Genomic DNA, 16,016 nt, shown 5'->3' on the forward strand with positions numbered 1-16,016 from the left:
TAGAAAATAATTTAAAGAGTAAAAAGTTTCAAGATCTTAGAATAAAATATTTGACTTTTTAGTAAATATCATACCTAAAATGAGTTAAAATTTAAGAAGTTGGAATCTTCAAAAAAGAAAAGGAAACATTTCAGTCACAATATAACGTAAATCTTAAAAACGATTTAAAACCTTTTAAGGTTTTATAAAAGATTTTGTCATCCTTAAAAAGAAATTAGAATATTTTGAAAACACAAAGATGTCAAAATAAAAAATTAAAATTATTTATTAAGAGGACTAATGCCAAAAGTGTAGAGAAGGAGATTAAAAAAAACATGATTAAAATACAACTAAAAATACTTGTAAATACACAGTACATACATACACAGTAAATGTAATGTAAAAATCTTGAAAAAGTAAAGAGTTTTTAAAAACCTACAGCCCAAACTAAATTCTGAAATTAAAAACGACAAAATACCAAAAAACATTGATCACATTTATTCAAAATATGTCACAATTTAAATAAATTAAAATCATTAATATCTTAATTAAAAAAATTTGATAAAAGAATCAAAATTTTAGTGTGAAATCTTAAGATAAAAATCAGAATCTCACACTATCGCAAAAAGTTTGATATTATGACAAATTAATTGAATTAATTAAATCTTGATATAAAATTCTTTTTAATGACCACCTTCCAGACAACATAATGTCACTAACTAGCAAAAGTAACTGTCCATTTAGAAAATTTCCAGTTCTTTGCTTTCCTGCTAATACTGCTAATACCCAATCCGTTACCACTCGCAACCGAGTTCTTTTACCTTCAAACAACCTTTTGTTGCGAAATAATTGCGGTACTTTTTGCACAATTTTGGGCAACGAACTGTAATTACAAAGAATTACTTATTTTGCGTACAAAAACCCTGTATTCGTGCTAATTTTTAACAGTAAACCATGACCAAAGTCCATTAGAACAATAAACAAAACCTTGCTCGTTTTAATTAGCATTTTGAGGAAGAAGAGACCGAATCAAAGCGTCCTTGCTTTGGTATTTTTTAACAATAAAGGTTTATTTAATTAGCATTTCCGTCCAAAGTTTTTAACTGTTTTTTCAATTTTCGACAAAATTATTATCTTCCGACTACGTTTTAGCATAAATTAGAGACTCTCTACGTGATGACTTGGGGCGAAAATGCAGCCGTTATTCTTGGAAAACCAGGTAAGTGACGAATTGCACCTGTAATAAAATATTCCGAGAATTCTTGAAGCTTTCACCTCCGATTTTAACTTTGAAAAAGGAATTTATTTCAAATCAGTGTAAACAATATTTAAATTAGGACTTTGTCGACTATCATTTATTATTGCATGGCTGTAATGACACAGGAAGCCTAAAGCAAATTCGTAATATCAGTCATTAACAATAGGGCACGGTGAAAGCAACAAATTATTACAGTATTACCAGCACAAGGTCAGTAATGATAAAATATTATAGAACTGTGTTGTGAGGTTTATTTACCTTTTCTGAAACATACAGGGTGTCCCAGCGAATTGAAAAAGTCCATTAGCGACCTTTAAATGGTAAAATTTAAAAAATATATACCAGGTGAATAAAAAGTATGGAACCAAGCGTTTTTTTCGTAAACTAAGCACTTTACGAAAAAAATTATTAGTGTAACGTAAAGTACAATTAAAATGTGACCATTTATCAAGAATAACATTTTTCGAAATTTCTTTTAGTTTTCGAGTTTTTAAATGGCTACCCACCATGATAATTTTTTTAATTAAATATTATGATCTAAAAATGACCTCGAATTAAGTAAAATTGTTTTTTAGCCAGTACCTTTTTTTTTAATTAATTGGTAAAATTGCGTTCCGAGCTCATCACGAACATTTTCCGAACTTAACCGAAGTGGTTGTTTCTTGCATTTCATCATGGGAGAGCGCTGATTTCTATGCAGGTGCTTTGGGGTGGTTTCGAATGGACTAAAAATAGAAGAAAATGATTTGTTATTAGATTTTTTTATCCATCCGGAACCACCCCAAAGCACCTACACAAAAAACCGGACTCTCCAACGGCCAAAGTCTTGAGACGACCCCCTCGTTCAAGTTCGGAAAATCTTCGTAATGGGCTCGGAACGCAACTTTAACAATTTATTAAAAAAAGTACTGACTAAAAAACAATTCTGTTTAATCAGAGGTCATTTTTTAATTATAATCTTTAATTAAAAAAATTACCATGGTTGGCATTTAAAAAGAAAAATTTTTTTCCAGAACTAGAAAACTAAAAGAAATTTCGAAAAATGTTATTCTTAATAAATGGTCACATTTTAATTGTACTTTACACCACACTAATTATTTTTTTCGTAAAGTGCTTAGTTTACGAAAAAAACGCTTGGTTCCATACTTTTTATTCACCTGGTATGTATAGGACATTGATAAAATCTAGTCCATCGCCTAAAATTATTTTCAACTATACAGCGTGTCTCAAAAATAAGTTACTATACAAACTTGTGTTTTTTTAAATGAAACACCGTATATTTCTTAGTGTTTTTGGATGTAGATTTTTATGACAACGTTTTTATGCTAAACATTTATTAGTCGATTTTACTTAGTTTTAAAAATAAGATGGATTTTTGAACTTTTTTAAAGTTTATTATACACAAAAACTGACACATCTAGAAATATTTTTTTACTACCGCAAAGAAGAAGGTACAAGCTATAAGGTTGTAACATTTTTTTAGTTTGTTGCATTTACAAAGATATAAAAAAATGAAGGCGTTTGCTAAAAGTTCAGTAACTTTAAAAAATTCAATGAAACAACCAATTTATTGTTTTTGCATAAAAAAGATTATTAAATTGTCTTTCTAAAATTACTTACTTTTAGGTGTTTATAATCAATAACTAAAAAGATATTTTTCTAATTTGCGTTTATAATACGTTTATTAACGTTTCTCAGTAGAAGTCGTTTATGGCTATCTATAAAAGCACACTGTACTTTAATGAATTTAGGGTTATTTAGTTATTGTATGCCGCTTCTGACTTCAGGTAACAAATGTTGCGTTGTTGCTTCGGCAATTTCGCGAATTTCGGGCGGAGTGCAAACTAAATTCTGTTGGCTCATATTTTATTTATTATTATTATGTTGTAGCACTACTAACTAATAATTTTTAAATTTTATCTTTAATGACAGACGGCAGAAATGATTTAAAAAATCAGGTAGGCGCCGAGTGTTACCAACCGATACCAACTAACACAAAATTCTCTAGACGAAAATAAGAAAAAAGGGGGCGCAAATTAGAAAAAATAGCATAAAATACTCGTTTTATAATGGCATTGGCGCACTTATCCCATAGAAAACTCACCTACGGCTCGTTTTCTAACTTTGGTATTCGTGCGCCAAATCAACCCTTATAAAACCTGTTCTTTAATATACTATTTAACGTTAAACATTAAAATAATTACTATTGTTTCAGTAGCCAAAAAGTGCACAGTTGTACAAGAGACGGAAGAAGTATCACTTAATTATCACATTTGTCTTAAACTGAATCCATTATTCTTTATTTTTACAATGAAATAATAATTTGAATTTCAGTATTTATAACGACTTTTACAATCTCTAGATAAATCAACGGATAAGTGATCCGTGGTGGAATTACTATCGTTGATCAGATATTGACAGGCATTGTTGCTACAATTAATATTGAATCTTTAATATCTTTTCATTTATCAATTTTAGACATTAAAAGTTTATTTTTTTAGATAGAAAATTTATCAATCTATTAGATGCAAAAATAAAAAATAAAGTGTTCCATTAAAATTTTTCAAGTTATTTAACTTTTAACAAACTTCTTAATTTTTTNCAAAATTTTTGTCCCTTTACTAAATAATTGTAAAAAAACATATACAAGATCATCAGTATCCTTAAATAGATATAAAAAATGTCAAATGTCAAAAAATAAATGTCAAAATTTTTTGACAGATAGAATTTTTTAAACATTTTTTTCATGTTCCTGGTATCTTACCATACTTGAAAATTTTCTCTGGGGCGCGAGTTCTGGCGCACCCTGTATATAAAAATAAAAAGTAGGGTGTTCCATTTAAATTTTTTAAGGTATTTAACTTTTAATAAACTTCTTAATCTTTATAAATGCAAAACACTAAAAAATTGCTACAGCTAAATTCTGTACTTTCTTCTTAGCAGAAGTAAAAAAAAATTCTTCTAGCTGTCTTAGTTTTTATGTAATAAATTTTAAAAAGTGCATGTTTTTGTCAAAAAAACATTTTATTTCTAAAACTAAGCAAAATCGACTAATAAAAGTTTAAGGTAAAAACATTGTTTTAAAAGGTTACATTCAAAAATTCCAAGAAACATACGGTGTTTTATTTAAAAAAACACAAGTTTGTATCGTAACTTATTTTTGGGACATGCTGTATGGTTGAAAATAATTTTAGGTGATGCACTTGATTAGTATCTATCAATGTCCTATACAGTTTTTTTTAAATTTCACCATTTAAAGGTCACTAATGGACTTTTTGAACTTGCTGGGACAGCCTGTATTTGCAATTAAGGTACCGTGACCTTTTTTAATTGTAGGAAGTTCCATTCATGATAATCAACTCCATTATTGTGCAGTATTTTGTCATAAAATATTACTGGAGGTTTGGGTTTTATGATTTTTGTAAATATTTGTCAAATGTGCAATTTTAACGACTTTATTAAAGATTAAAAGTGAGTCAAGTAGTCAACAGTTTGTAGAAATTAAATTAAAATTAGGTATATTTCAAAATATAAGTAAGACTCAGTGCTTTTTTGACATAAATCTGATAGATTCTAATATTGTTTAATTCAATGGTTTACTAAATTATTAATGAATTCTTCATTAATTTAATCAATTATGAGTATTTTGTTTAAACATTTTTTATTTTCCAAATAAATCATTTTTATTTTTAAATCATTTCAATTAGCATTTGAAAATGAGTGGCACAATTGTTATTTCTCTATTTCAAAACTTGTTTTTTACATTTGACTCGGCGTATTTGTAATAAATGACAAAAACTGACAGAATGATAAAAAGAAATAGTTTGCGTCACAAATGTTGTAATTTTATTGTACACAACAATCCGGCATTTTACTGTCGAGCGAGAAAAATGCTGTGCCAAGGTCTGTTTAACATACAAATAAAACGGATAGACAGCAAATTAATCATTTGTTAGAAAAAACGCCTCGGCTATGCCTCGCACCCTCCAATAAAATTACTCAATCATTCATTCATTTTCTCCAAGGCCGCCTTCGATCTTGATCCATTCACAAAATATTCAAACTGGCGCGTCTCTTGCTTCCGTCAGGTGGCGACCACTAGTCGAGCTTTCGCTCTTAGTTCGCGTCTGGATCGCCAGAGTGCGCCAAAAGCGCTTTTTCAGGCCAACGCAAGCTCTTTCAGGAATGCAAGAGAGATAAAACAGCGTCTGCGTTTCGCTGTTGCTAAGTGGTTTCCATAGAACATATTGGATGCCGATCCCAACGCGACCTGTTGAGGGACCGAAATTCCATAAAAAATTATGGGAATTTATATTTCAGGGCATAAATATTTGGGCAAATTACCCGGATCGCCTGTGGTCTAGAGATTATTTGAAATTTTGGAAGATTTTATAAAGTACCATTTCCATTTCCAAGTGCAACTAAAATCTTGAAAAAATATCTAAGACAAAATTTAAAGATCTCGGAAAACAAAAATTTGAATTTTAAGAAAAATTGAAAGTATTTCAAGATATCTGTTGTAAAACTCAAGATGTTGAGAAATAGTGTCAAAATAAAAGCAGAATTCTGGAAAAGTTATAATTATTTTCAGAGAAAACTAGAAATATTTAGAGGATCTTGAGAAATAATCTGAGAAACATTTCTCAAAAGGAACGTATTTAATAAAGTTTATAAAAATTCTGAAAACCTGAAAATAAGATTTCATGATTGTGGGACTAAAAAGAACATTTTGTTAAATTCTGAAAGTGGAATGGAAAAAATCATACAATTTTGAGAACGAGGTTATACATTTGAGCAACGATTTTACTCCAAAGTTTTATCATCTTAAAATAAAATATCTTGATTTTTTTTAAAAATACATAATTTCAAGAGAATAAGTTTAAATTTAAAATCCTAAAAAAAAAAATGTGACCATAAATTTAAATCTTGAAAACGTCATTAATAATACTTTGGATTCAAAAAAAGTTCATTTTTAAAAGAAGAAAATCTCGAAAAAACATTAAAATCAAAAATTATGATATTATGATATAAGAAGACAATTCTCAAAATATCAAAATTCTGCACATACAGGTGTTTCAAAACTCGCAAACCTGAGAAAATTTTCCATTAAGATAAGATAACAGGAACATGGATATGTTTAAAAAAATCTATCTATCAAAAAATTTGATATTTTATTTTGACATTTGTCATTTTTTATGACTATTTAGTGTTACTGATAATCTTGCATAATGTTTTTTCATAATTATTTAGTAAAGGTACAAAAATTTTGCCATAAAAGCCACAAAGTAACATTAAACATTGTTACGTACAATTTAGAATACAGCTTTCTTGTTTGCCTGCAGCAAAAAAATATAGAACATTATTTTTTCAGCAGAAATAAATCGAGTCAAAATGCAAAATTTATACTTCGACATTTTTATAGATTGATTTTTTTTTTAATTTTCCTGGTATCTGACCTTACATGGCATTTTTCTCTAAGGCGCGGGTTTTGAAACACCCTATATATTTATATAGTAGACACAAAAATCGGTCATTTGTAATTTTTTTAGCTTAGCACCGTCAGGTTTACGAATTTTGGCCAAGAAAAAAAAAAACAATTTCAGCTTACAAATCTCATTTATATTTTTTATATTTCATAAAACTGAAGCATTATTATTATTATTACAATAAAATTAGTTTATATAAATAAATAGAGTCAAAATGCAAAATTTATACTCTCATAACTTCGAAATTTTTGTAGACTGATTTTTTTTAACATTTTTTTTGAAATTCTCCTGGTATCTGACTTTACATAGCATTTTTCTCTAAAGGCACGGATTTTGAGACAGCCTGTATATTTATATAGTAGACACAAAAATCTGTCATTTGTAATTTTTATAGCTTTGCACCGTCAGGTTTACGAATTTTGGTCAAGAAAAAAAAACAATTTCAGCTTACAAATCTTATTTATATTTTTTTATATTTCATAAAACTGAAGCATTATTATTATTAAAATAAAATTAGTTTAAAAATCAATATTTATTTTCCATTTTAATTTTATTTGCTAATCAAATATTGAATTAACTCCTAATTAATTATTCCAGCGATTGGTGCACTTGTACCAAAATCGGTCACTTTCCAGTTTCCCCATTAATGTTAATTAGAATGTGACAAGGAACGTATTCTCGTGGGTAATTGAGTGGAAAAGAGAAACCTGTCAACGACAGATTCTGTTTTTATTGACTATAAACCAGCGCTGAATAATTGATTAAGATTTATCGAACTACTGTTTATTAATTTTTGACTCAATTCAAGCAGGTTTGAATCGTGTAAATAAAAAAGATAATTTATTATTACAATTTTTTGAAAAAACAAAGTCCTGTATTGAAGTAATTACACAGCCGTCATCGACCGTTTCAAAGTACCGTTACTTGTTTATACAGCGATTAAAACTAATTCCTATAATTACACCCGATTCAATCATTTTTGTTACCACTTTCCTCCTTCCCGATGAAAATGGCCTCATCGTCTAGTTCCTCGTGAATTTGGTCAAGCAACTCCTTGAACACCAACCCGTCCAAATTCTTGGACAAATATTTGAGAAACAAACAATCCGAATACGTAAATTTCCGATTCACTGTTCGTGGTTTCCAAAAACCAAAAATAATTCGACTGAAAATCGGACTTTTGGAATAGAGAGAAATCGAAACAAACCGCCAAACTAGCACGAGGCCTGAAACGACAAAGAGGAAAATGAACCAAAACCACAAAAAAACATAAATTTTTTCGTTGATTACGTTGAGAGCCATGACACAAAGGGCGTCGTGGAGTTCAACGGTCCCAGAAGGGCCGTATTTGTGAAACGTACACTTTGTTACCTTAAAAAAATGTGTTTTTTTCTAAATTTCAATTTTTTAACTCACTTTTGGGAAAATCTCGTCCAGTATTGAGTGGCCTTGGGTAAAAATTTTGAGCCCAAATGTGTAAAACTGACCCCCAAGGAACTTGTTGGTGAAATAAGCTTGTAGGCAAAGATTTGCAAAGTTCAAAATTTCACACAGTACTAATTGAGGGGCCCAAGCCCGGTTTATTAACACCCTTTCATAAAACGAATCCTTTATTTTCCGAATTGTAATTTCCCTGAAATTAAATCGTAAAAAAAATTTTTGGTCAAGTGTCATTAAGACTTTTCTTTTTTTGAAGGGATGGATTTTCCATCAACTGTGACCGGATTTTCTAGAAAGGCTAGACTGGAGTAAGTCAAACCGGAGACAAATTTTCCAATTCGGCCCATTTCCCAACTTTTCCATAGGAGGTGAGTCAAAGTAAACATCACTCCTTGTCCAAATAAGACAAAAGGGACCCATTGGTAGTACAGGTGTTTTCGTATTGGTCGTTTGGAAAAAAGCCCATATGGGAAAACACCAGGATGTGGTGGGGCTCCGAACCCAAAACTGAACTCATCACTTATCTGCAATTTTAACAAAATTTTTGCCATTTTTCACTATTTCAAATTTCCTACAACTGTGAATGTTGTGCTGAAGAAACAGAAAGATTCAATCACTTTGTGAAACTCCTTGTTATTAACTGAATCACTGACACACTTTATGTGTTCTCCGATATATTCCCTAGAAGTCACTAGAATCGTTGCAACAAAGAAAATAATTGTTGTTGCTCGATAATGGAGTTTGAAAATCCAATTATCAATACAAGGAGAACCCAATTTTGGTTTAAGTCTACCAGTGACGACTTTGAACAAGCCCAACATTTTTTAAAAAAAATTCTGACTCTGTTGGTCTTAAAATCAGCACAAACTAACTTTATTTGCATATGTACTGAAAAAGAGGGAAGATAAGGAAGCGTCCCGAGTAAAAGCAAATAGATAATGTTGAATATTATTTATTAAAAAGTCAAAATTACATAACAGATAAATCTTTTACGCTTCAAAAATCTAAAATTAGATTTTCTAGGCTTTAAATTGCGTAAGAATTATTATCATTCAACTTTTTGTCGTTTCCGAAATAAAATCCAAATTACCCAAAGTATCTGAAGTCGTCCGACTAACTTGAGTCCTTAGTTTTTTAACTAAAACCGATTTTTTGAATATTAAATTGTTTTTCAAAGAAGAACGTGAACGAAAAATCGTAAAAAAACAGCCAAAAACAAAAACGAATATGAATAATAAAATTTTTTTTTATTTAAACCAAGTTTTAAGTCGTCAGATAACTTTGCATTAGAAAAATATTTGTTGTTAAATAAATTTATTAAAAAAATATAAAAAATAATACAATAAAATATTTTAGTCAAACTTGGTCATATCGTTTCCCTTATCACTTTGCGCCAACATAAACAAAGGTTTCCGTTCTTCTAGTTCCTCGGAAATGTCCATGAACAACTCTCTGAACACAAGTCCGTCTATATTTTTCGCCAAATATTTTAACAGCAACCAATCGTGATAACTGCACTGTTTCACCACCAAATTCAAATTCCAATAATGCAATTTGCCATGTCCGAAAATAAACTGGTTAAAAGTCATACATTTTTTGTAAAAAATAACAGTAAAAAATCTCCAAATTATCACCAAACACGAAGCTATGAAAAGCAAAATGTACCAAAACCACAGAAACACAAAAATTTTCTCATTGACAATGTTTAAAGCCATGATACAAAGAGCATCATGGATTTGGATTGATCCTGAAGGTCCGTAAGTGTAAAACGAGCATTTAGTGACCTAAAAAAAATACTGAAGAGTAGCTTACACAAATTTTTACCCACTTTTGGGAAAACCTCGTCCAAAATTTTGGAACCCTCAGCCACGATTCTAGTCCCCAAAGTATAAAACTGGTCACCAAGAAATTTCTGTGTGATATAAATCTGCAAAATAACGTTGGCAACATTGAGAAGTTCGCAGAAAACAAACCACCAAGTCCACGATTTGGTGATTTTGAGACGTTTCAAGAAAATATTTTTGATTCTTTTAATCCGAACTTTTCTACAACAAAATAAATTAGTTTCTATTCGTTAATTTTTTTTGTTCTAAACTTGTCTTTGCGATCGATTTCATCACTTTCTTTATTAAGTAGGGCTAGTTTGGTACAATTTAACCCTGAAACTAGTTTTTCAATCGTGTTGTCTTCCATAATTTTCCAAAGGAGGTGAGTCAAATAAAACATTATTCCTTGTCCGAATAAGACAAAAGGCACCCATTGGTAGTAAGAATGTTTTCGGATGGGTTGTTTGGAACCGATTCCATAGGGGGCTACACCAGGGTGAGCTAAAGGGCCATATTTCCATTTATCAGTATTGAAATCGTCTATCTTTGGGTCAAAAATTGTCAATAAAAATTAAGTTTAACTAGGAGAGAAATTACCACAGTGAAAGTAGTTGAGAAGAAACAAAACGTCTCAATGACTCTATCAAACCCTGCTTTTGGCATATCATTGATACATTTGATGTGTTCACCTATATACTCCCTAAAAGTCACTAAAATCGTAGCAATGAAGAAAAGTAAAGTTGTCACACGATAATGGAGTTTAAATACCCAATTATCTATAGTTATAGCGTTTAATTTTGGCTTAAATTTGTCTTTAATGACATCAAACAGGCCAAGCATTGTCTAAAAAATTTACTTTTGGTAATTTTTGACTGGTTTTAGGACGACTTACCGTTTAGTTAAAAAAATACACACACTTCTTCCAACACCAGTCTGCATAGTAAATGCCAGCTTATCATTATTCTGTTGAAAATGCGATAAGCTGACGCACTGTTAGGAATTCCTTTTCCTAGCCCGTCTCAGATAAGAGAAACACAATACACATTTAGCAAATTTTATTCAACAAGTAAAAAATTCAGTCAAATTTTCGCGGTTTTTTGAGCGTTGCAGCCTCTTCGTCACTATCCAAATAAATCAACGGTTTTTTAGTCTCTTCAAGATCCTCCGCAAGTCCCAAAAACAGCTCTCTAAACACCAAAGCGTCCATATTTTTAGCCAAATATTTAAGAAAGAGCCAATCGGTGAAGTCGCATTTTTGGGTCACTGTGAGCATCTGCCATGGGTCGAGTTTTCCAGGGCAGGAGGTGGCGAAAGCTAGACGATTAAATCCGCGACTTCTTGAATGAAGCAAAATTGTCATGAAGCGCCAAAACACTCCAAGGCAGGATAAGATGAAGAGGATGATGAACCAGAACCAGAGGAAAATGTAGATTTTTTCATTGATTATGTTGAGAGCCATGACACACATGGCGTCATGGAGTTGGATGGTGCCGGAAGGGCCAAATTTGTGGAATGTACACTTCGTTACCTGAAAATTGGAATGTTATCAAAGTTTTGCAAACTTTTTTATAAAAATTAATTTATTGCTTATAAGCCTTCTTGTGAGCTGGAAAAATTTGAATTGGGAATTGGTCGGAGTAACGATGCCATTAAAATAATTTATTTTGTTTAGACTAAATAAACAAAGGACAAAAATAGAGCCTTGTCACGGAAATAATGTGTAGGTGACTTGATTAAATTCTCGATATAAATAAATGCATCAATAAACAACATAATGTAAACAAACGTCTGAAGTAATTTTATGATGTTTTCCAGTAATCTTTCAATCCATTTTCTTGAAAAACTTATCATCTTTATTTCTTGAAATAGAATTGAAATAAAAAAGGCTAATTGGAAACTAAGACAGTTATTAAAATATTCGTAAAAATATGATAACAAACAAATAAAATAGAATATCAAGTGTAACAATAGTATATTAAAAAACAAGTGTTACAAACTCTCTCATCGTGATACGAGTAGTTTATGACACGAGCCACGCAGTGGCGAATATTACAAATGCACTAGTATCACAATGAGGTTGTAACACCTGTTTTTTATACTATTTTTTCTAACTAGCGGCTTATAAATTGAATTTATTATTATACCGGGTGGGGCATCCGTTACGCCCAAAAAGAAAATCCCCACTTCTAATTAAATAAAATTGTTGAATTTTTTCACACTTACCTGGGCATTAGTAAGGTACATTCTCTAATTTTTTATTTTCCATCTTAACTTTGAAAATCATTTTTATTTATGACCTGCTATTTGTGCCATCGTAAATTTAGGTGACAATGGGGAACTGCAGTTTGGGTAAGATTCCAAGGTTTACAACAAAAAGACCCCTTAAACCAGTAAATGATTCTTTTGTTGGCAAATTATACCATTTTGTCGTAAATCACGGGTCTGGTTTGTGTTTAAATAAAAAAAGCGATTATTTGGCTAACCAAGTCAAAATTTAAAATTGTGATATCAAAGTTTGATGCGCTGACAGGTACAGATTCATTTAGTGTAAAAATTTTATAAGTAAATTAACAGAAAGTATTCATAAAACACACAAAATTGTTACGGACTCAGTTATTTTCCAAAAAAATTAGAAAAATTTTCAAATTATACCCTATCAATAATTAGTTAGGTATATGGAATATCGCCAGTTTTAATTAATTTGACGTCGCGATTTATCAAGTGCGCGTAACCGATGCCCCACCCGGTATTTGACAGTTGAAATTTTTGACATTTGACGTATGCAGTACCCAAATTGCTCGAAAATAGCTTTACCTTGCATTAGTTTCCGTGAAATACGTTGAACTGCAACAATTTCTCACTTAAAAACAACAGTTTATGGCCAGTGATGGGCAAAGTATTGCATAAAATGTCACCAAAAAACACAAAAAATTGCATTTTGTGCAATTGTTTAAAAGAAAACACAACAATTATGATCATAAAGGGACAATTCAAAACCAACCTTAATTACATTTTTGAGTTCACGTTTTATCCTTTTGTCTCTTTCTCTAAAATTTTATACAAATAATAGCTTTTTAATACAGCTTTTTATAAACGAAAAAAGGCCTCGTTTAATCACGGTAAAAAAATTAATAAATGTCGATCTGTTTTTACATTAGGGGTCTCCACATTTAGAAATATCGAACTTCAATAATATTTTTTGCTAGAAGTGAGGAAGTAATCAACCATCAAAAAGTAGAGAATCCTGTTCAAAATTTTACCTAATGTTTGATAAATTAAATCTCAAGCCCATCAGTAATGTTTAACAATAAATAACTAAATAGTGTTTGAGTGATTTAAAACCTAGAATCGTAATAAATTTGAATGAAAACAAAAAAGAAAATGGATCAAGTCAAAGTAAAATAGAATATTATATATAAATAAAAGATTAAAGAATTAGCACTAAATATTAAATAACATACAGTTTGGAAACAGAAAAGAATCAAAATAAAGCAAAAAAGTCAAATAGAAGTTAAAGAGATTAAAATTAGGGTAAAATAAATAACAACAAAAAATTTGAATAAAACAGAACAGAATAAAACACTACGATAGAAGAAATGAAAAAATAGTTAGCATTAATATACAGTGAGCGGCAAAATTATGGAATAATCTTATTTGTTAAAACGGAAAATATTTTGTTTTGACACAAGTGCTAAACGGGTCAATTTTCTTTTTAAAAAATACGAAATTCTCATCTATAAATACATAAAATTGTGTGTTTGTTTTTTGTTGATATTATTTCACTTTTTTAATAATTTTTTTTCGAAAATTTTATGTAAAATTTAACATATCGGTGTTGTCATTTCGACGATTAAAAGATCTATCGAATTGGCTAAAAAATTAGGGGTTTCCATTAAAAAAAAATGTCGATGATTTAAAAACTAAAAAGTGTAAAATTTTATTTCAAGTTGAAATTTTTTTTTGAAAAAAAAATGACCTGTGAGTATTTTTGCCAAAACAAAATATATTCAGTTTTAATAAATAAGATTATTCCATAATTTTGCCATTCACTATGTAATTTAAAAAATATATCAAATAAAGCCAAAATAAATAATAGTTAAAAAAATAGAAACAGAATAAAATGGAACTAACAGAAGTAAAAACGCATAACTGATGATAAAATAGAAGTTGATTTATAGTCAGTGTGTTTATCTATTTAACGGTATTTATCTAGTTTTTTAATTTTTGTTTAAACAACTTTAAATAATAATTTTCTGCGTTACATCGCCGCCAAATATTGATTTTTCAACTGCATTTTTTTCGCATATCATATCTGTTTGCACAAGAAAGTGCGAATTCGGTCCTAATTGTCTGACAGCGCTGTCAACAAATCCCATTTATTTACAATTCCCATTAGAGACATTCAGGAAATACCAGAAATCTAATTATCTCGCTAATTATTTAAGAACAACAATTAATTAACATTTTTCGTCGGTACTTTTTAGAGTCGGGTATGTAGTATTCTCGTAGAAATGTTGTTTAGTTTAGAAATTAACACTTCACCTTTGGGAAGACTTCGTCGAGAGTTGTGACTGTTTCGTCTCCATCTTCTATAACATCGGTCCCAAGAGTCAAAAATTGATGACTTAGAAACACATCCGAGATGTAGACTTGTAAAATAACATTGGCAACGTTGAGAATTTCGCAGAAAACTAACCATCGAGACCAGGATTTGTTGAAGTAAATTCGGTCGATGAATGCTTTACGAATCGTGGCCATAAATTCGGCCCTAAAATACAAAATTAAAATTTTGTCAAAAAGTCGCAAAAATTACTTTTTTTCCTTCGAAGGAATTTTTTTATTATCGACTGAGACTTCTTTTTCTAGAAGGGCGAAAGCCCCGAGTTGGAGCCCTTCGATCAGTCTTCGAATGCGTCCCCCTGACACAATCAAAAATTATTTTTTTGAAAAATATTAAAAAATAATAACCTTCAAATTTCTTCCAAATCAAATGGGTCAAATGAAACATAATCGCTTGCCCAAACAGCACAAAGGGCACCCATTGGTAATACGCATGTCTCTGGATGGGTGCCGTTGAATTGAACCCATACGAACCCACCCCAGGGTGCGCCACATGCCCATCCCTTACCATTTTATCATCATAATGATTGATCTAAACCCAACCATCAAAACAAACCCATATGCAACAACCCCTACTTACCACAGTAAAAGTCGTGGTAAAAAAACAAAATGTGTTCATAACATGTTCGGGGACCCCTTTATCACTGATACACTTTATATGTTCCCCTATATATTGTCTTGAGGTCACTAGAAGTGTAGCCACCAAGAAAATTAAAGTGGTCACTCTGTAGTGCATTCGGAAAATCAAGTTATCAATGTGGTAAGCCTGTGGCTTGATTTTGAAATTTTTTTTGATTGTTTCGAAAGTGGTCAACATTTTGGCGCCAAACTGGAATGAAAACAAGATTTCCTTATCTTATCTTGGGTTAAAGACAATCGGGTTAGTCTTGATCAAGTTTTAGACGGATTTAGTTGTATTTCATGCGAATTTGTCCTAAAAATAAGGATTCGAGTCAGTATTTACAATTAATCAAGATTTTGTTTCAAATTAATACTTACGAAAACGTCTTAAAGTCTTTGAATCACACACCAATAATTAGAAATTAATTAACTGTAATTATCATTATTAACTCGACCAATGGTCACAATAACAACCTTAAGAAACGGTTAATAAATGATCTTACTCATGAGTTTAGAGTCAATTATTAGTTCAGATGAATTTAAAGCACCTAGACCTGCGCTCTGTTAAAACACAATGAAGTTGATTTATAATGAACCGTGTACTTACTTGGTGATAAGATTATAACGAACAAAAGTTAGAAATCGAATTTCAAACAATTAGTTTATTGGAAATTATTGGAGAGTCAATTACAAATATCTGAGCAAGAGAGTTGATGTTTATGAGATTTTCCTTTTTTTTTGTTATCCCTATTATAGATATAATTATTAAAATTAAATAATACAAAT

At 30.4% G+C, this 16,016-nt stretch overlaps 3 protein-coding genes across 4 annotated transcripts; all 3 read right to left on the bottom strand.

Annotated features, from left to right (window-relative positions):
• Nucleotides 1–6,979: 6,979 nt before the first annotated feature.
• Nucleotides 6,980–9,036, bottom strand: LOC123009627 (innexin inx7-like). Its single transcript, XM_044406066.1, has 4 exons — nucleotides 8,739–9,036; nucleotides 8,404–8,687; nucleotides 8,140–8,356; nucleotides 6,980–8,094 (listed from the first exon to the last, which is right to left on the bottom strand). Exons 1-4 carry the CDS (start codon nucleotides 8,982–8,984, stop codon nucleotides 7,693–7,695), a joined length of 1,149 nt encoding a protein of 382 aa, XP_044262001.1. The 5' UTR covers nucleotides 8,985–9,036; the 3' UTR covers nucleotides 6,980–7,692.
• Nucleotides 9,037–9,377: 341 nt separating this feature from the next.
• Nucleotides 9,378–10,950, bottom strand: LOC123009626 (innexin inx7-like). Of its 2 annotated transcripts, XM_044406065.1 has the most exons (6): nucleotides 10,882–10,947; nucleotides 10,758–10,832; nucleotides 10,587–10,699; nucleotides 10,259–10,533; nucleotides 9,992–10,208; nucleotides 9,378–9,947 (listed from the first exon to the last, which is right to left on the bottom strand). In XM_044406065.1, exons 3-6 carry the CDS (start codon nucleotides 10,650–10,652, stop codon nucleotides 9,516–9,518), a joined length of 990 nt encoding a protein of 329 aa, XP_044262000.1. In that variant the 5' UTR covers nucleotides 10,653–10,699; nucleotides 10,758–10,832; nucleotides 10,882–10,947; the 3' UTR covers nucleotides 9,378–9,515. The 2 variants fall into 2 exon arrangements, with proteins under 2 accessions (XP_044262000.1, XP_044261999.1); XM_044406064.1 differs by having other exon boundaries at nucleotides 10,587–10,832; nucleotides 10,882–10,950.
• Nucleotides 10,951–11,029: 79 nt separating this feature from the next.
• LOC123009803 (innexin inx7-like) lies at nucleotides 11,030–15,788 on the bottom strand. Its single transcript, XM_044406323.1, has 6 exons — nucleotides 15,609–15,788; nucleotides 15,190–15,543; nucleotides 14,958–15,141; nucleotides 14,803–14,908; nucleotides 14,532–14,757; nucleotides 11,030–11,517 (listed from the first exon to the last, which is right to left on the bottom strand). Exons 2-6 carry the CDS (start codon nucleotides 15,424–15,426, stop codon nucleotides 11,065–11,067), a joined length of 1,206 nt encoding a protein of 401 aa, XP_044262258.1. The 5' UTR covers nucleotides 15,427–15,543; nucleotides 15,609–15,788; the 3' UTR covers nucleotides 11,030–11,064.
• Between the last annotated feature and the right edge of the window lie 228 nt (nucleotides 15,789–16,016).

Source organism: Tribolium madens, unplaced genomic scaffold, assembly GCF_015345945.1.
Source record: "Tribolium madens isolate multiple individuals breed KSU strain unplaced genomic scaffold, Tmad_KSU_1.1 Scaffold_7;HRSCAF=85;Tcas5.2_LG10, whole genome shotgun sequence".
Classification (NCBI taxonomy): domain Eukaryota; kingdom Metazoa; phylum Arthropoda; class Insecta; order Coleoptera; family Tenebrionidae; genus Tribolium; species Tribolium madens.